General features: G+C 44.7%; 1 protein-coding gene across 2 annotated transcripts; it reads left to right on the top strand.

The window, feature by feature from the left end:
* Positions 1-662: 662 nt before the first annotated feature.
* Positions 663-13,772, top strand: LOC129827713 (EGF-containing fibulin-like extracellular matrix protein 2). 2 transcript variants are annotated; one of them, XM_055888806.1, is made up of 11 exons: positions 663-907; positions 7,207-7,454; positions 7,767-7,815; positions 7,950-8,162; positions 9,217-9,339; positions 10,175-10,291; positions 10,415-10,534; positions 10,751-10,870; positions 11,070-11,196; positions 12,353-12,548; positions 12,802-13,772. In XM_055888806.1, the coding sequence occupies exons 2-11, from the start codon at positions 7,365-7,367 to the stop codon at positions 12,961-12,963; spliced, it is 1,317 nt and encodes a 438-aa protein (XP_055744781.1). In that variant the 5' UTR covers positions 663-907; positions 7,207-7,364; the 3' UTR covers positions 12,964-13,772. The 2 variants fall into 2 exon arrangements, with proteins under 2 accessions (XP_055744781.1, XP_055744782.1); XM_055888807.1 differs by lacking the exon at positions 663-907 and adding an exon at positions 6,286-6,673.
* The last annotated feature ends 6,447 nt before the right edge of the window (positions 13,773-20,219 follow it).

The following is a 20,219-nucleotide window of genomic DNA, read 5'->3' as shown; positions in this document are numbered from 1 at the left end:
TGTCCCGGAGTACACAGCTTTCATGTAATTGTCAAAGGAAATGTGTTGCAAAAGTATTGGTAGTACTGTAGTTATAACAAAACCTCTTGAAGAAATGGATGATGATTACTTCAGGGTCAGTTTTTTTATGCTTCTACATATAAACATGTCTGTCTGTAAGACCTCCAGTTTAAATATTTACTGGTAGTTAGAAAAGCTAACTACTTTTCCAAGAAGGCTTGTGTCTCTCCTCTCTCTCCTTCGCTCTAATTTTTGTCCACATTCCACCAACTTCTCTCCCAAGCTATAAATATCTGCCTGTGTCAGATTGGACCGGAGCGAGGGAAAATTTAGTGGCTGTACAGAAAGAGAGAAAAAGATGGGGGAAGTAAGGATAGATAGATTGGGGGAGCGAGCTGTGGGGGGTGATTTTAAATGAAACCAGGAGCGTTGTGTGACCTGTGAGTGGGGGCACAGGGGGGAGGGGGAGTGTGTGTGTGAATCTATGCAAGTTGTTGTTCCGCCTGCGATTTGGACGGATTTGGAATTTGGGCCGCAGACCAGGAATTTGCATCCTGGGGGGTCAGGGAGGGGGGGTCAGTGGGAGGGTGGAGGATGGCAGTGCAGGGGGCCAGAGGGGGGGTAGGAATGGGCTGTCCCTCTTTCCTCTCTGCCTCTTTCCTTCTCTCTCTTTCTCGCCCTCCCCTGCATGCATTCAGCTGCTCCAGCTGTCGATCTGCCCACTCACTCTCTCAGGGCCATAGAGGCAGGAGCAGGACAGATAGAGGGACCACTTCAGCTCTCAACACTCACACCACACCAGGGACCACAACCGCCAGGGGACTAGAACAGCACTACACGGACTCAAACCAGGGACCTGAAGATAACAGGAAGAAGACGAATTCACACAAAGGAAGAAGACTTGCCTGTGAGTTCACCATGTTTCACAATGACTTTGTGTGTGTGCGGGTTTGAAAGAGAGAGAGGGAGCGGGTGTGTCTACGAGAGCCTTTGTGATTGAGAGAGAGAGATTAACCAAGTGCGTGAGTGTATTACGTCACAAAGAAAAACGTGCCTCTTACCCTCTGCTCCTGGAGGGGGTGGACACGTCACAGCTACACCATTGCTCTCCACTCAACCTCCACGGCTACAGTTGGATCCTTACAAGAGCTGAGGTGGCAAGGCCCTGTGTGTACGTGAGTGTGAGGGAGAGAGAGAGAGAGAGGGAGAGGAAGGGACAGAGAGCATGTGTAAGAGAGTAGTTGTATTTGTAAATGGAAATGTATTGCAAAACTCTTGTACAGATCCAACTACTATTTCACAACTATGCAATGTCACAATCGCAAAGTCTACTAATATCTCCTGCGAACTTGATTCATGGAAAAGCCTGCCAGACATGGTCAGCTTGGATGAAACGCTAAGTACAGGATTTGTTTGCTGGAAAGACTTGTTTTAGTGTGAGGAGGAGCAGACAGGCCTACGTTACCATATGGCCACACCAAGGGACAACCACAAAGTAGAGAGACAGGTGCCACCCAATGGCATTAAACACTCTGTACACACCCTCCCTCCCATACACACACACATTACATCACAGGACAGGACACGGCCTTCTTATTCCCTTACAGACCACTTCTGTGCAGAGCAGGGCGCCATTTTATCACTGTGTTTATGTACTCTTAATTACTAACATTTGACAGAAAGAATTCTACATTCATAGGCCAAAATTAGTAGTAAGGCTGGTCTGACTAGAGTGATTCAGGAGAGAGCACAGCGAGGAGGGTCAACTATTAAAATACCAAACTCCCCCCTCTGACCCACCGTGTGTCGATCATCTCTTGCCCTCAGCACACGTCATCTCGTCTAGTTACTACAGCATATCATCAGTATTCACATCCCTTTGATTTTTCAACATATTGTTGTTTTGACAAAGTGGGATTGAAATGGATTTAGTTGTGATTTTTTTTCATCTACACAAATTACTCCATAATGTCAGTGAAAAGAAAACTCTACAAATGTTAAAAAATGAATAACTAAAATGTAGTTGTTGAATAAGTATTCAGTAAAATTTGGCGTAACAAATCGCATAAGTTACAAGTAAGGTACTCACTCTGTGTGCAATAGGGGTTGACATTATTTTTTTATTATGACTGCCCCTTCCTCTGCCCCCATACATACAACATCTGTAAGGTCCCTCAGTCAAGTATTGAATTTCGAGCATAGATTCAAGTACAAAGACCAGGGAGCTTTTCGAAAGCATCATTAAGAAGGGCAGTGATTGGTAGATGGGTAACAATAACAAATCAGACATTGACTATGTCTTAAAGCATGATGTGGTTAATAATTATGCTGTGATTATGTATTAAACCACCCAGACACAACAAAGATACAGTCGTCCTTCTGAACTGAGCTGCCTTACAAGAATGAAACTGCTCAGGGATTTCACCATGAGGCCATTGGGGATTTTAAAACAGCTACACACAGTTCAATGGCTGTGAAGGGAGAAAACTGAGGCTGGATGAACAACATTGTAGTGACTCCACAATAATGACTTAAATGACAGAGTGAAAAGAAGAATACAAATATAGAGAATAAAAATGTTCCAAAACATGAATCCTGTATGGAACAAGGCACTAAAGTAAAAAAAAACACGGCAAAGGAATACACTTTTTGGCCTAAATGCTAAGCCTTATGTTTAGGGCAAATCCAGCACAACACATCACTGAGTAACTGCCTCCTTATTTTCAAACATGTTGGTGACTGCATCATGGTATGGGTATGCTTTACATCGGCAATGACTGGGGAGTTTTTCACGATGAAAAGAAACAGGATGGAGCTCAGCACAGGCAAAATCCTAGAGGAAAACCTGCTTCAGTATGCTTTCCACCAGACACTGGAAGATGAATTCACCATTCAGCAGGACAATAACCTAGAACACAAGGCCAAATCTGCACTAAAATTGCTTACCAAGAAGACAATGAATGTTCCTGAGTGGCCAAGTTTTGACTTAAATCTTAAATCTTGCTTACAAAGAAGACAATGAATGTTCCTGAGTGGCCCAGTTTTGACTTAAATCTGCATGAAAATCTATGGCAAGACATGAAAATTGCTGTCTAGCCACGATCCCCAACATCTTGACAAATTTTGAAAACATTAATGGGCAAATGGGCAGCACCCACTCGTAGCACGCGCTCCAGTAGCACGCGCTCCTTTGGTCACCCCCAAAGCCAATTCATCCTTTGGCTGCCTTTCCTTCCAATTCTCTGCTGCCAATGACTGGAACGAACTGCAAAAATCACTGAAGCTGGAGACTCATATCTCCCTCACTAGCTTTAAGCACCAGCTGTCAGAGCAGCTCACAGATCACTGCACCTGTACATAGCCAATCTGTAAACAGCCCATCCAACTACCTCATCCCCATACTGTATTTATTTATTTATCTTGCTCCTTTGCACCCGAGTATCTCTACTTGCACATTCATCTTCTGCACATCTACCATTCCCGTGTTTAATTGCTATATTGTAATTACTTCGCCACCATGGCCTATTTATTGCCTTACCTCCCTTATCTTACCTCATTTGCACACTGTATATGTAGACTTTTTTTCTACTGTATGTTTGTTTATTCCATGTGTAACTCTGTGTTGTTGTATATATCAAACTGCAATGCTTTATCTTGGCCAGGTCGCAGTTGCAAATGAGAACTTGTTCTCAACTAGCCCACCTGGTTAAATAAAGGTGAAATTATTTTTTTTGCACAATCCCGGTATGCAAAGCTCTTAGAGACTTACCTACGAAGACTTACAGCTGTAATCACAACCAAAGGTGTTTCTAACCTGTATTGACAGGTTTTCTTTCACTTTGACATTACAGAGTATTTTGTGTAGACCAATGTGAAAAAATCCAAGAGGGGTAAACACATGATACCCACTGTATCACTTTGGCCCAGCCAGCTCTCCATGCCTGGCTCCCACTAGCTTCCCTCTCCATCAGACTACAGCCCTGTGCCCATTGGGGAACTGTTATATATGATGGTTTTTCTGTAGTTCTACTGTCCGGCAATATGAGAGAAATCTCACACCACAGGAGTTTACTGGTATAACATATAAGAGGTTCTGGCCCGCAAGGTGGCAGGTTCAGTGCAGCGAGGGGAACAGAGCACAGCTTGAGCCCACCGGGCCACCGTGCTAGAGAGAGAGCAGCTCCATGCACAACAGAGCAGAACGGATCAAAGCCGGCTATATATACACATCACAAGACCCGACCATCTCTGGTTGGGTCTCCCACCGGTGTGTGCGAGTGTAGATGCGTGCGTATGGTCTATGTGTGTTTGTGTATGTTGCTCTGTGTGTGTGTATAACTGTGTGTGTGGTCTCGCTGTGTGTTCTGTCTAGTCCCCATTAAGTCATTTCTTTATGACCCTGCTGTTATTTTGCTTGGTCATTCTGCTGACGGTGTGGATTCGAGGAGAGGGGTGCCCCCTGTTGCAGGAGTTAAGATACTACTGATGCTAGCACAGGAGGTTGGTGGCACCTTAATTGGGGAGGACGGGCTCGTGGTAATGGTTGGAACGGAATATGGTTTCCATGTGTTTGATACCATTCCATTTGCTCCGTTCCAGCCATTATTATGAGCTGTCCTCCCCTCAGCAGCCTCCACAGGATGCCAGTAATATAAGGAATGCACCTGGACCAAGTAAAGACAGCATCTGTATCAACATCCACTGTCCTCCAAGAGTTGCAGAATTTCCTCTTTAATCCAAGTAAATACAGGGCCATATAATTACTGTATTTCTGTGAACAATGTGTACTGCTGTACATGGTAGACAATGCTACACTGGTAAATGTCAAGTGTAGCATTGTTCACCGACACCTGTTGTAACCAGAATCACAACCAATGGAAAGACCAGTGGTTGGTGTGTGGAGGACTGTCAGAGTGATGGACCATCCTCCCACTCAGAGACCAGAGGCTGTAGGGTTGGCAGCAGCTGTCCTACATGAACCATGGGGGGGCTTTCCCAAAACCTGATACTCTGAGAAACACCGTAATGGCAGGGTATCCCTACTGGGAACTGCAGCCCACATCCTTGCCACGGGCATTCCAGAGGTCCAACCACCACTTGGTGCTCACTGGTCAGTGGCGGCGACGCAGCACCTACCCACGTCTGCCTGCTGCTCACAGGTCTGGGTGACTGAGGTACAGTGTGTGTCCAGGGGTACAGTGTGTGTCCAGGGGTACAGTGTGTGTCCAGGGGTACAGTGTGTGTCCAGGGGTACAGTGTATGTCCAGGGGTACAGTGTGTGTCCAGGGGTACAGTGTGTGTTCAGGGGCGCAGTGTGTGTCCAGGGGCGCAGTGTGTGTCCAGCGGTACAGTGTGTGTCCAGGGGTACAGTGTGTGTCCAGCGGTACAGTGTGTGTCCAGCGGTACAGTGTGTGTCCAGGGGTACAGTGTGTGTCCAGGGGCGCAGTGTGTGTCCAGCGGTACAGTGTATGTCCAGCGGTACAGTGTGTGTCCAGGGGTACAGTGTGTGTCCAGGGGTACAGTGTGTGTCCAGGGGCGCAGTGTGTGTCCAGCGGTACAGTGTGTGTCCAGGGGTACAGTGTGTGTCCAGGGGTACAGTGTGTGTCCAGGGGCGCAGTGTGTGTCCAGGGGTACAGTGTGTGTCCAGCGGTACAGTGTGTGTCCAGGGGTACAGTGTGTGTCCAGGGGTACAGTGTGTGTCCAGGGGTACAGTGTGTGTCCAGGGGTACAGTGTATGTCCAGCGGTACAGTGTGTGTCCAGGGGTACAGTGTGTGTCCAGGGGTGTAGTGTGTGTATACTCCTGCATACGATGCAGACCTATTGAAGATGACATGATGCAAGGTCCACTAAAATACCTCACTTTTGGAAGTGTTTGAAAGATTGTGAAATTGTGACAGGTGCACTGACTGTGTATATAGTTGTCCTGGGAACTCAGTGGAACATTTGTTTTGGTGCTTGAGAAGGAAGGTTAGGCTACATTTGGAGTGTGATGTAAGACAGTTAGCATGTTTGTGTGGGTACACACGTTGCTCTGTGGCTTCTTGCTTGGCCTCTCTGAGGTTAGTGTGTGTGTGTGTGTGTGTGTGTGTGTGTGTGTGTGTGTGTGTGTGTGTGTGTGTGTGTGTGTGTGTGTGTGTGTGTGTGTGTGTGTGTGTGTGTGTGTGTGTGTGTGTGTGTGTGTGTGAGCGCGCGCGCATGGGGGCGCGACAAGTGGTTGAGTATTACAGCATACAAAAGTCTCACCAATGTGTGTGTGCGTGTAAGGAAAGCAATGATTATAACTTTCCTCTTCATATATTATTTTGCCTGGAGCAAATTCTAACTGACGGTTTTTGCACGAACAACGGTTACTCAGAGATGTTTTATTGCTTTCTCTTGGGGGGGGTTTTGTCTGAGGGAGCTGGAATAGAGGATTTATTTGTCTAGGTACAGGGTCTTTAACAGTTGTGCTTCCACTCTCCAAGAACATTAAACGGAGGATGGTTGGTCTCCCAAAAAAAGCAGCCTCTCCAACACCACATGCAGTACTTCGAAGAATAACACACTAGCCATGATGATGAACGATGCCAGACTCAGAGACAGACAATAATGGATTCCGCGGTACTAGACAGCGACAGTGATTTAGAGAGCAGAAATCTGTGTCAGAGCTTGCGGCGTCTGGGGAAACGGAAGGTAATGTCTTGAAATTGATAGACAATACCCTGAGATGTAGGCGCTGGGTTTAATGGCTCACTCTGGTATACTGTAGGTTTGTTGTGTGAGCGTTTGTGTGTGCAGTTACAGTGGGCCTGTCTGGGGAAACAGAGGGCTGTCTACGGAGAGCTGACATGAAAGGATTTCCACACTGTTGACTTTATTATGTTCAGCTGATGGATGGAACGCGTCGTTATGTTGACCTTTCACCAGCAGGGGGAGACGGGCTTCCTCTCCATCATACTGGCGGGGATTCAGGGGGAACACATTCGATTAGCAAATAATGACCGACGTCTGAGCCATAAGGGAGTTGCGTGTGTTGACTTCTGTTCTGAGCCTGGCTTCAGAACACTGTTAGATGTCAACACACAGCCAGAGTGTTGTGTTTTTTAAAATTAAGTGGATGAATTGAAAGCTGTTCCAACCTAGGTTGTTAATTAACTCTCTCTCTTCTCAACCCAGGTTAATGAGTCTCCTAAGTAACTCTCTCTCTCGGCCGTTTCTTTCTGCAGATACCGCTGAGCTGCTCTGAGCACCACAACAAGCCGGAAGCTTCTCTCGTCCTGACCTGAGGCACCGCTACCTGTGTGACCCGCCGGCTGTGCCAGGGTGTGTCTGTGTGTGTGTTTACGTGTGTGATCCGGTCCTATCTGCCAGTCAGTCCGTGAGCATGCAGGGCGTGTGTGCGGCGATCCTGTGTGTGTCTGTGTTCCTCCGCAGTGCTATTTCACAGCCACCTACAGAAAGTGACACCTACACGGTAAGGATGGGTATTCCAGGACTCTCTTTCTCTCCCTCCCTCCTCCCCTTCTATCTTGTCTTCCCCGCCCACCATACACCAGACTGATAATTAGACCCCTTTTGTACTGCAGCTGCTCTTCTCTTTCCTGCTGACCTCCGCTGTACTCTGGAGTCCCACTGTATCTTTCCCCCTCTGTGCCTAGGACTAGGTACCCTCCTGTTAGAGTGACACAGCCATTATTTAAAATGTACCTAATAGCTACAAATGAAAGGTCATTTGGATTGTTCAGTGCATGTGACTCTCTCGCTCTCTGTCTCCTGCCATCTGTAGGAATGCACAGATGGGTATCAATGGGATCCTCAGACTCAGCACTGCAAAGGTAATGGCTCTCGATTATCCTCATGTCCCCATCTCCTCTCTTCCCTCCATCAGTTGTAAGCAACGAGTGAGAGCATTACAACTTGAAACCAGTCCTGTCTTTCAGTCCTTTTCCTTCTCCCTCTCCCCCGACAGACATAAACGAGTGTGAGACCATTCCTGAGGCCTGTAAGGGGGAGATGAAGTGCTTCAACCACTACGGGGGCTACCTGTGCCTCCCCCGTTCTGCCTCAGTCATCCCAGCCCCAGACCCCCCCAGCCAGCCTGGGACCAACCTGGAGAGCACCGCCAGAGAGCCCTTCAACCCCTGTCCTCTGGGCTATGAGCCCCAGGGAGACAGCTGTGTGGGTGAGAGAGTAGGGAGGGAGGGAGGGGGGGTGGACAGGTGGCTGCAGGGGACTGGATAAGGTGTGCGTGCCTTGTTTGTGATTGAGCAATAAGCATGTAGTCTGGATGAGTGCAGACTAGTGTGGGACAGGTGGTTGTATCAAGTGTGTGTTGGGGGGGTTTGTGGAGTTTGTGTGGGTGTGTGTGAGTATTTGTCTGGGGGGTGGATAGCTGGTACTGGAATGTGGAGATTTCACATGAGGACAGCTGCTCTTAGTTTTATAGGACGGAGAGTGTTGAGAGGAGTGGTGTAAAGTACTTAAGTCAAAATACTTTGAAGTACCACTTAAGTACTTTTTTGGGGTATCTGTACTTTACTTTATTATTTATATTTTTGGCAACTTTTACTTTTACTTCACTACATTCCTAAAGACAATAATGTACTTTTTACTCCATACATTTTCCCTAACACCCGAAAGTACTTGTTACATTTTGACAGGATAATGGTCCAATTCACACACTTATCAAGAGAACATCCCTGGGCATCCCTACTGCCTCTGATCTGGCGGACTCACTAAACACAAATGCTTCGTTTGTAAATGATGTCTTGTAGTGTGCCCCTGGCTATACATCAATAAAAAAACATGAAAGAAATTTGTGCTGTTTGGTTTGCTTAATATAAGGAATTTGAAATGATTTATACTTGTACTTTTGATACTTAAGTACATTTTAGCAATTCCATTTACTTTTGATACTTAAGTATATTTAAAACCAAATACTTTTAGACTTTTACTCAAGTAGTATTTTACTGGGTGACTTCACTTTTACTTGAGTCCTTTTCTATTAAGGTATCTTTACCTTTACTCAAGTATGACAATTGAGTACTTTTTCCACCACTGGTTGAGAGAACTGCTTGTCCTGTTGTTCTTGGAGTCGGGCTAATAGGGGTTGTTGATGGGAAATGCATGAGACAGGAATAATGATTGAACAATATGGTGCAGCTTTTGGTGCCTCAACCGTATTAACATCCATATGACTAAATACATTGTGTTGTTTTACCATATCTCACACACAGATGTGAATGAGTGTGAGAGAGATGAACACGACTGCCAGCCCAGCCAGCAGTGCATCAACACGCCGGGAGCCTTTACCTGCCAGTGTCCTGAGGGTTACCGTAAGGTTGGCACCGAGTGCATCGGTAAGACAGCCAATAGGACTCCCTCTAACCAGCCTAACCACTGGCCTGAGAGACAACCAATAGGACGCCCACTAACCAGCCTAACCACTGGCCTGAGAGACAACCAATAGGACACCCACTAACCAGCCTAACCACTGGCCTGAGAGACAACCAATAGGACGCCCACTAACCAGCCTAACCACTGGCCTGAGAGACAACCAATAGGACGCCCACTAACCAGCCTAACCACTGGCCTGAGAGACAACCAATAGGACGCCCACTAACCAGCCTAACCACTGGCCTGAGAGACAACCAATAGGACGCCCACTAACCAGCTTAACCACTGGCCTGAGAGACAACCAATAGGACGCCCACTAACCAGCCTAACCACTGGCCTGAGAGACAACCAATAGGACGCCCACTAACCAGCCTAACCACTGGCCTGAGAGACAACCAATAGGACGCCCACTAACCAGCCTAACCACTGGCCTGAGAGACAACCAATAGGACGCCCACTAACCAGCCTAACCACTGGCCTGAGTCACACCAACTCGCTGTTTGCGGTCTCACCTCATTGTTGTGGTTAAGCTTAGCCATTGTAGCATGTTATTTGACCTCTATTTAACCAGGAAAGTTATTTAATGTATTCACAATTAATATCTTAATATGTTTTGTGACATACACCGTATAGGTCAACTTCTCCTTAGTCATTGTAGCATGTTATTTGACCTCTATTTAACCAGGAAAGCCACTTGAGTCAAAGTCTCCTTCACCATAACGACCTGGTTGGTCAACTCAATCTCCACCTTCTCTCTGGAACTGTTTCTGAATGCTCTCCTTCCATCTGGGTTGTCAGACATTGACGAGTGCAGATACAGGTACTGTCAGCATCGCTGTGTCAACGTCCCCGGCTCCTTCTCCTGTCAGTGTGAACCAGGCTTCCAGCTGGCCGGCAACAACCGCTCCTGTATTGGTAAGGCGTGGTCAGATATACACACACCCACATACAGAGAGTCCCAGGCTATCCAGACTGATGTTAGAATATATTATATTGACTGATATACTGATAGACTTCTCCCTCTCCTCCTCCTTCCAGATGTGAATGAGTGTGACATGGGCGCCCCCTGTCAGCAGCGGTGTTATAACACCTACGGTACCTTCCTCTGTCGCTGTGACCAGGGCTACGAGCTTGGGCCTGACGGCTTTGCCTGCAATGGTGAGAGGATACGTCTGCCTGTCTGTCTCGGTCTGTCTGTCTGTCTGTCTGTCTGTCTCTATAATGTCAATTAAAGTAGCAGTGCTTTGATCTGAAAAGAAAAGCTGCTCTTTCTTTCTTGCATTTATTAAAAGGTGCCCTTCTGTTTATTGGTTAAAACAGCTGTGCTATGATCGTAAACGTTGTTCCCCTCCCTCTCCCTCCATCGTTCTGCAGACATAGACGAGTGCAGCTACTCTAGTTACCTGTGTCAGTTCCAGTGTGTCAATGAGCCCGGGAAGTTCTCCTGTCAGTGCCCAGAAGGCTACCAGCTGCTGGGCACTCGACTATGCCAGGGTAAGCACCTTCTACATCTGTTCTCATTCTCAATGTTTTTCTGAACACCTTTTCCCATCCTTCACCTCACTGTCAGCTAACTGTGCCTGTGTGTTCTTTCGTTGTCCTCGTTGTTAGTGGACGATAAAGTATTCTAATTGATTCGATTCATTTCAATTCTCTCTTTCTCCGGCCCTCAATCGATCCCTCTCCTCCCCAGATATAAATGAGTGTGAGACCGGAGAGCACCAATGTACTGAAGGACAGACGTGTGTGAATATCCACGGTGCCAGTCAGTGTGTGGACACCAATCGTTGCCAGAGCCCTTACGTCCAAGTATCTGACAAGTGAGTGAACATTTATTAAAACATGGGTACACACACACACACACACACACACACCTTTTCCCCATTATCAAACTATGCCGTGGGCACAAATCTCAACATATCATCAACTTCTGTATGGAGCATAGCTCACATTATTTTGAAGATTGCGCCAATTGCTTTTTCCATATTTCTGTCCAATTCTGTGATCTTTTCAGTTGAACATGTTCCAGTACAATTAGAATGCTGTTAGAAGATTGAAACCAGTCTTACATTGATAACAGGTGTGGACAGTAGTTCATTTCCCTCAGCATTTTTTGGCTGTATGAAAACTGCTTCAGAAAATCTCTTGGGGAAATGGCCACTGTTCAAATACAGTTGAATGTAATCCATCTTGGTTTGAGGATAGTTCACCATGCTCCTTCATATTGCAATATACCCCTCTAGTGGTTGAGTTAACAACTACTCTTTTTAATATTTTATCTAGACATGCAGACTGGTCTCATAGACTAGACGTAACATAATAAACAAAAAATATGGGACACTCAAATTAGTATGATATGTTATGTTATGTTTGGTATGGTTACATAAGATAGAAGGTTACCTCAGGCAAAAACCAAAGGTTGTGTGTTTGAATCTCATCAAGGACAACTTCAGTATTTTATGCTAATTATCAACTTTGCAACTACTTAACTAGTTTTTAGCTACTTTGCAACTACTTAGCATGTTAGCTACACCCTAACCTTAACCCCTAAACCTAACCCCTAGTCTAACGTTAGCCACAACTAATTGTAATTCATAACATATCATGCTAATTGTAATTCGTAACATATAATATGAAATGAATGATGGACATCCACAATTAAATACATAACATACCAAACGTAACATATACTAATTTGAGCGTCCCGCATTTTAGTTTACTGTGTTACATCTACCCATGGGTCCAGGTTGCAGACAAGCATGATAATATCACAGGACGTAATCTATATTTAATATTCAGTGATCAATATCAAATATTATGTTTTAATATAAATTAAACAGAATCAAAAGTACCACATCAAGTCATCTAGTTCATGAGGTCGAATTTCAGGAAATTATGATTTATGCAACATGACTGCCACTATGGCACAACTCACATATCTCTCCAGAGGACTAAAACCTGCTATTTTTCCTCTAGTCGCTGTGTTTGTCCTGTGACCAAGCCGGCCTGTCGAGACCTACCCTTCTCTATCGTCCAGCGCTACATGAGCATCACGTCAGAGCGCTCCGTCCCGTCAGACATCTTCCAGATACAGGCCACCAGCGTCTACCCCGGAGCCTACAACACCTTCCGTATCCGCTCTGGAGACCACGACGGAGACTTCTACATCAGAGTGAGCACAGCCATAGTGTAACAGCCCCTGTACAGCACTAGCCTGGGTCACCCTCCCATCCACCTTGTCAATATATGACGATAGACTTGTGAATTTATGATGACAGAGGAGGTCTAGAAACATATTATATTGCATTGAGTTTTGAGACATTGCATCATAACAGGACTTAGTAAGACACGTTTGCTTGACTTTTAGACTAGGAGAGTACGACGGACCCTGACTAACCTCACTATCATCTCTGTGTCTCTCTCAGCAAATCAACAACATCAGCGCCATGCTGGTTTTAGCCCGGGCCGTGACGGGGCCCCAGGAGTACACACTGGACCTGGAGATGGTGTCAGTCAACCCCCTCCTGAGCTACCAGACCAGCTCGGCTCTGCGACTTTCAATCTACGTAGGGCCTTATGCATTCTAGAGGGAGGACAGAGAGTCAGAGACAGAGAGGGGGAAAAACACAGTACAGATACAAGAGAGGAGAAACAGGACACACAGAACAATCTAGAATTGAAAGGGGTCATAAACAGAACAGTCAGATTCTGTAACATGATGTCAGACGTTTGTTAGCTTCTCCTATTTCATGACCTGCAAAGGAAACACACAACTCAAATCACAACCCTCTGGGAAAGCTGAGATAGAGTGAGGTAAAGAGACATTTCCAAAGATGAATACTTTATCAATAACGTGTGACTGATAAACATCAATACTACGAAGTGAATTTTCCCCCAGCCCACACACCGTCCATTTTTGTTCCCTGCTTCTTAGCTGAAGTCTCCTGAAGTATATTTTTCGACTGCTCCACGCTGCTTATTTGTCATGGTCCTTTGAGCTGAATAGGGACAATTACCCTAGTAACCTTTAGTACAAACCCCTGTCATGTTTCAGAAACACCCTGCAATTGAAGATAAAGAACAACACATTATTTAATCATTCTCATCCCGTCTCTGTCATTCTCTTGCTTTGAGCCTGTGTTTTCATGCTACTGTCATTCCTCAGCTTTTCAATCCTTATCGTCCATGGACACGACTCAATAACCACTCAGATCCAACCTCCTCATCCACCCTGTCACTCCTACATCCATCTCTCGCCTAAATCATAGCTAGTATTAGTGCTGAAGCTCTCACTCACTCATTCACTCACTCATCATTTGTAGTTTTGTCACATTAATGATTTTGTTGTAATTTTTGTCCAGGAAGCTGATACAAAATAAAACGATATACATTTTAATCACGTGTTAACCATTGCCTTTTGTTCATATTGTTTAACCATGTCACCCTCTTTCTTAATATAGTCCCATTTCTCTCCTACTTCTTCAACTCCTGTTTTTCCTTTTCCTCCATACAGTATTTCCTTATTTCCCAGTGTGGTATGGTCATAGCTAGCTGACCTTTCTGAATGGAAATACCCACACACCCCCCCAGGTCCAATATGCTCCAGTGCCAGTGGCGCTCGGTGTCTTTCCACAGCTGCAGAACAGATGCCTGGGCTTCTTGTGTGACAACCACTGAGAGAATGGAAAAATCACTTGAACAAAGAGAGAGGGCAGAAGGTATCGCTAGATATATCAGCACTTAAGACTCATTAGCCTTAATATGTGAGGCATAACAAGACAACCAGTGGCATACTGATCTAACACAGCCGCTGTGTTCTCCCTCTCTCCTGGATGACTAAAGCCATATTCCTTGCGTAGTGATTCTTCTACAGTCCCACAAAAAAACAGGGGAAAGCCCTAATTTCATCGTGTATCTCATCCGCTGCTGCTAGCTCCGCCCAGGCAGCCTCCTCTCCTTACAACACACGCACACATACACCACACACAAACACTGCACACACACACACACACACACACTGCACACTGCACACTGCACACAGCACACTGCACACTGCACACACACACACACACACACACACACACACACACACACACACACACACACACACACACACACACACACACACACACACACACACACACACACACAATCTATCCTCACTCAAGGGTGATGACTCATACGCCGCGCAGTCTTACGCAATCTGCCCAGAGTGGAGTCTGTAGCCAGTACAGCCACAAGGTGGCATTGTGACACACAGATCTTTCTCCCAGGCCGAGACAGGAATAGCATCAACCTGAGGGGATGGAATCTGCTGTTTTTTTTTCTTCCTGACTACTGAACCTGCCTTCCCTCTCCCTGTCAATGAACTCATAGACTTGAGAGATGCAGAGGCACTATGGATACACAAACTAACACGTACAACAAATAATAACCACAGCTAGTATGTAACATGCAGCGCCTGAAGCCATACAGGCCATTCAGAAAGTATTCACACCCCTTGACTTTTTCTACATTTTGCCGTGTGACAGCCTGAACATAAAATTGATTCAATTGAGATTTTGTGTCACTGATCTACACATAAAATCCCATTATGTCAAAGTGGAATTGTGTTTTTAGACATTTTTACAAATTAATGAAAAATTAAAAGAGGAAACGTCGAGTCAAAAAATATTCAACCTCTTTGTTATGGCATGGAGTAGAAACGTGTTTAACAAATCACATTATAAGTTGCATGGACTCACTCTGTGTGCAATAATAGTGGTTAACATGATTTTTGAATGACTTCCCCCATCTCTGTACCCCACACATACAATTATCTGTAAGGTCCCTCAGTCGACTAGGGAATTTCAAGCACAGACTCAACCACAAAGTCCAGCGAGGTTTTCTAATATCTCACAAAGAAGGGCACAGATAGGCAAAAAAAAATAATCTGACACTGAATATCCCTTTGAGCATGGTAAAGTTATTAATTAGGGTTTGGATGGTGTATCAATACACCCAGTCACTACAAAGACAGGTGTCCTTCCTAACTAATTTGCCTAAGAGGAAAGAAACCCCTCAGGGATTTCACCATAAGGCCAATGGTGCACAGTTACAGAGTTTAATGGTTGTAATAAGAGAAAACTGAGGATGGCTCAAAAGAAATAAGCCTTTAGCGAATACATAATTTTCCTAAACATGCATCATGTTTGCAACAAGGAATTAAAGTAATACTGTAAAAAAATGTGGCAAAGGAATTTACTTTTTGTCCTGAATACAAAGTGTTATGTTTGGAACAAATCCAATACATCACTGGGTACCACTGTCCATATTTTCAAGCATGGTGGTGGCTGCATCATGTCATGTGTATGTTTGTCATCAGCAAGGACTGGGGAGTTTTTCAGGATAAAAAGAAATGGAATATAACTAAGCACAGGCAAAATCCTAGAGGAAAACCTTGTTCAGTCTGCTTTCCAACAGACGCTGGGAGACAAATTCATCCTTCAGCAGGACAATAACCCTTAAAGGCCAAATATACACTGGAGATTCATACCAAGATGACATTGAATGTTCCTGAATGACCTAGTTACAGTTTTGACTTAAATCAGTTTGAAAATCTATAGCAAGACAGGAAAACTGCTGTTTAGCAATGATCAACAACCAACTTGACAAAGCTTGAAGAATTTTTAAAAGAATAATGAGCAAATATTGTACAATCCAGATGTGCAAAGCTCTTAGAGACTTACCAAAAAAGACTCACTGCTGTAATCACTGCCAAAGGTGCTTCTAACGTGTATTGACCCAGGGGATGAATACGTATCTAATCAAGATATATTTGTGTATTATTTTTCATTAGTTAATTATTTTTTTAACATTTTTTCTTCCACTTTGACATTACAGAATATTTTGTGTAGATGTTTGACCAAAACATGACCATTAAATACTTTCTGAATGCACTGTACATTAACACACACACCAACCAGATGGCATCAGTATGCTTGTCTTAGCTCAGGGCTTTGAGGTACAGATCATAGTTAACAACATGATGGTGTTGTGGGGTATGGAGGAAGGGGGAGGGTGTATGTGTGAGGAATATGTGGGTTACGGGGGAGGAACAGAGTGGTACAACTCCCATGGCATTTCCTGTTGGCACTGAGACAAGGAAATAACCTGAGTGAAATGGGATCAGACTGTACTGTACCCGCGCAGTGGGCATGTGGGAGGATGGTAATATGTTGTGTGTGGGTTTGTGTGTGCATGCACAAGGGCATGTGTATGTGTGAGGGTGTTTTGTTTGTGCATGCGCAATAAGAGTATGAGCGTAAGTGTGACGTTGTGTGTGAGTGCCAGTGTGTGAGTGTGTATGCAGACATGGGGAGGTGTGTTTGGGGTGGCAGTAGGGAGCGGAACAGTGGGCCTGTCTTTGGCACCTCCGCCCAGGTATGAGCTCATTTTCCTGGGCAAACCTTCCGCCGTGGGCCGGGCTGGGTGTGGGGGTGGGAGTCAGTGGGGCAGTAATGCAATCACTGGGCCAGGAAATACAGCCAATGGAGCATATAGGACACTCAGAGAAACTAAGGACATCTTCTCCTAGATCTCACATAACCTGCTCTGTAACCAGGGTAAAGACATAAATGGCAACTATGCATAATTGATAAGATACCATCTTCTGTGAACAACCCCTCAGAAGCTCAAATTGAACAAAGCATTTCAGCTTTATTGGATAAAAAAAAACTATTTTGCTCTCTTGTTCTCTTTAACCATTATGCTTGTGGATATTTTTTATCAATAGTGGAGGGAGGGAACTCAGTCTAGGTAGGGTAGTTTCATTGCCCTCCGCTCCCGCCCTACCTTTGAAATGAGTCCCTTAATAAAATCAGGAGAGTGCTGTGGAATCCGAGTGTCATCAGAAATAGTCGTTACATATGACAACACAAATGAACAGATCTGAATGAGTGGATTGTACATGAGTAGGGGGGTGGGACAGGAAATGGTGATTCTATTTTGGGGTCTCTATGGCCCTGTATATAAAGAGAGTGCTCCTATATAGAGAAACCCAAATGATAACGATACACAAATAGATAACAACAATCACGAATACTTATCAGAAAATAGCAACCAGGTAATGTAAGTCATTGTTACCAACTCAAAAGATGCTTAGTGAATTTTTATCCGGATGAATGATCATCAACTTCTTAAGTAGACCATTATCTGTAGCCGAACCTCATGAAGCTAGGAAGCCATGAATGGATCTGTGAGGTTAAATAGAGGAACATGCTCGAAGATAGACCAGTTGGTGAGAGGTAATTGCACTATTTGTTTGTAGAGAATTGAATTGACCTCAAGATACCACCTAGGACATGAGATTAAAAGGCTTACGAGTGACACTAACAACACGTCATCTCCCTCATTTTTAACTGACCTCCTCATCAGCTAAATCAAATTAGTGGTCTAATTGCTGGATATGTTAATTACACGAGGTCAGTGCAATATCCTGAACTACATGTTGAATTACTCAATGAAGGTAATGGATTAAGAAGCCGGCACAGCTATCCACTGTAGGGGATTGGAAACAGCTAGATAGAGAAAAATACCATAGAATTACATATTGAATCTCTATTTTAAAAAAGTAAATTCTATACACCAGGGAATTTGAGATCCATACAGTTATGTAAGTAGGGACTCGTGAGTGAATGTGTAGTTTTATTCCCACACATTTGAGAAATGTTTTTATAAGACTTTTCTCCCTTTCCATCATACGATCAGACATTGAATGTTACAAATACTTCCAACCTTCACAGTGGTACTTTGAATAATAACCCATTCCATATCTACCCCACCTTCCATTTCTTTGCTCAGTGCGTAAATGTGGTTACTAAGATACGACAATGTGTTGCTATGGACGCGTGGGCGTACTGAGGCAAAAGGGCTCGAGCTGAAAGAATATTCTGCTATGCAGGAAGACATAACAGAAAAGGAAAAACTGTTATGAAAGGTGTGCAACTGAAAGGAAGCTGAAGTGTATTTTGACAAAGTGCAAATGGACAGTTGATACCTCAACAAATCTGCAGCTTGGATGTCCATATAGTCCTCTGGATATTTCACCATGGAGTTGGTGGATTTGGAGACCCAAATCCATGGCACTAAAAGGAGGATACAACTTTTTGGTTATTTGCCCTTTGCCTACACAAATCAGTATTTATTGAAAAGGATGAGAAGCAGACCTCTCCAGAATAAACAAATCCAAGTTTCCCGTGCACCAACTGGAAGCCCTTAATTCTGCCAAACAATTCTGATACCCTTTGGCAGTGTTGTAAATGCCCATACTGGCTGTTGTAAATACACAACACAACACCAACATCCTTATCATGATCAATGGCCAATTTAGTATCCACCTCTAAAGGGATTATTTCTCAGGTTTCATCACTTCCAACACACATTATCAGTTATGAAACACAATGGCAATGATAAGCAGGTTAGAGAGAGAAGGGTGCTGATGGATAGAGTGAGTTAAAGGGTCAGTCATCATTAGCTATGAGTGAAGAGGAGGTAATTGGTAGAGAGAGAGAGAGCAGGAGAGGGAGAGCGAGAGAGAGAGGGAGAGAGGGAGAGGGGGAGGGAGAGAGAGAGAGGGGGAGAGCAAAGAAAGAGAGAGAGAGAGAGAGGGGAGAGAGGGAGAGGGAGAGGGAGAGAGGGGGAGAGGGAGGGAGAAAGAGAGAGAGAGGGGGAGAGCAAAGAAAGATAGAGAGAGGGTGAGAGAGAGAGTGAGAGAGAGAGAGAGAGAGGGGGGAGCAAAGAAAGAGAGAGAGGGGAGAGACAGAGAGAGAGGGGGGAGAGCAAAGAAAGGCAGAGAGAGAGAGAGGGAGAGAGAGGGAGAGGGGGAGGGAGAGAGAGAGAGGGGGCTTCCAGGGAGAGAGAGAGAGAGGGGGGGAGCAAAGAAAGAGAGAGAGAGGGAGAGAGAGGTAGAGGGAGAGAGGGAAAGGTAGAGGGAGAGAGAGAGCAGAGAGAGAGAGAGAGAGCAGAGAGAGAGAGAGCAGAGAGAGAGCAGAGAGAGAGAGAGCAGAGAGAGAGAGAGAGAGCAGAGAGAGAGAGAGAGCAGAGAGAGAGAGAGCAGAGAGAGAGAGAGAGCAGAGAGAGAGTGGGGTTGAAATAAAAAAGACAGAATGATCTAGTACTGTGTGAATGAACTGGACAAATGGTCATGTGGTTATCACTGCATTCACTGCACCTCAAGAAAATTTGTCATTGTTATCCAAAATGATGACAAATTGCAAAGGCCAATGAACCGAAGAGTAGATGAGCTTCGAGAGAGGCTCAACAAAACCGAAAGAAATGAAAGTATAGATGGTAGTGTAGCTTCATTCTAAAGCCAAAATGAAGGGTACATTATTACCTCTCTTTCTCCCTTCGCTCTCGCTCGAACAATTATTCAACATATCATCAAACCCAACACCAACACCATTTTCTCTGATTCTCATTGTTGATTATATGTCTTTGTCTCGCCTTTGTCCTTCCACTATTTTTGCTCCCCTCTTGTCAATAAGCAGATACACAATCATCTCTGCTCATTGCATGTCTATCCATTCCTATCTATCCAATCTATGGTCCAAGAGAGAGAGAGAAAGAGAGCAGGAAAGATTGACTGATAGAGGGTGAATAAAAAAACTGCTACTAGGAGGTCTCTGATGATGTCAGACATCTACACCACATCACCATAGCAACCCAGCATCAGCACCAACTTACTGAGAAAGGAGTAAGAGAAAAAGAGAGGGTGGAAATGTCTGTGGTGGTAGGTAACAGTGGGAAGCTTTTACATATTATGTACACATACATTAAATATTACATATAAAATAACGTGCAT

The sequence above is a fragment of the Salvelinus fontinalis genome, chromosome 29 (genome assembly GCF_029448725.1).
Source record: "Salvelinus fontinalis isolate EN_2023a chromosome 29, ASM2944872v1, whole genome shotgun sequence".
Lineage (NCBI taxonomy): Eukaryota > Metazoa > Chordata > Actinopteri > Salmoniformes > Salmonidae > Salvelinus > Salvelinus fontinalis.
Note: the sequence above shows the minus strand (reverse complement) of the source record. Positions and strands in the feature narration are given on the sequence as shown.

Coding starts and splice junctions, on each gene's coding strand:
- LOC129827713 (XM_055888806.1), top strand. CDS start 7,365: ATGCAGGGCGTGTGTGCGGCGATCCTGTGTGTGTCTGTGTTCCTCCGC. Junction 7,816..7,949: donor TCAGACTCAGCACTGCAAAG/GTAATGGCTCTC, acceptor CTCCCCCGACAG/ACATAAACGAGTGTGAGACC. Junction 9,340..10,174: donor GGTTGGCACCGAGTGCATCG/GTAAGACAGCCA, acceptor CTGGGTTGTCAG/ACATTGACGAGTGCAGATAC.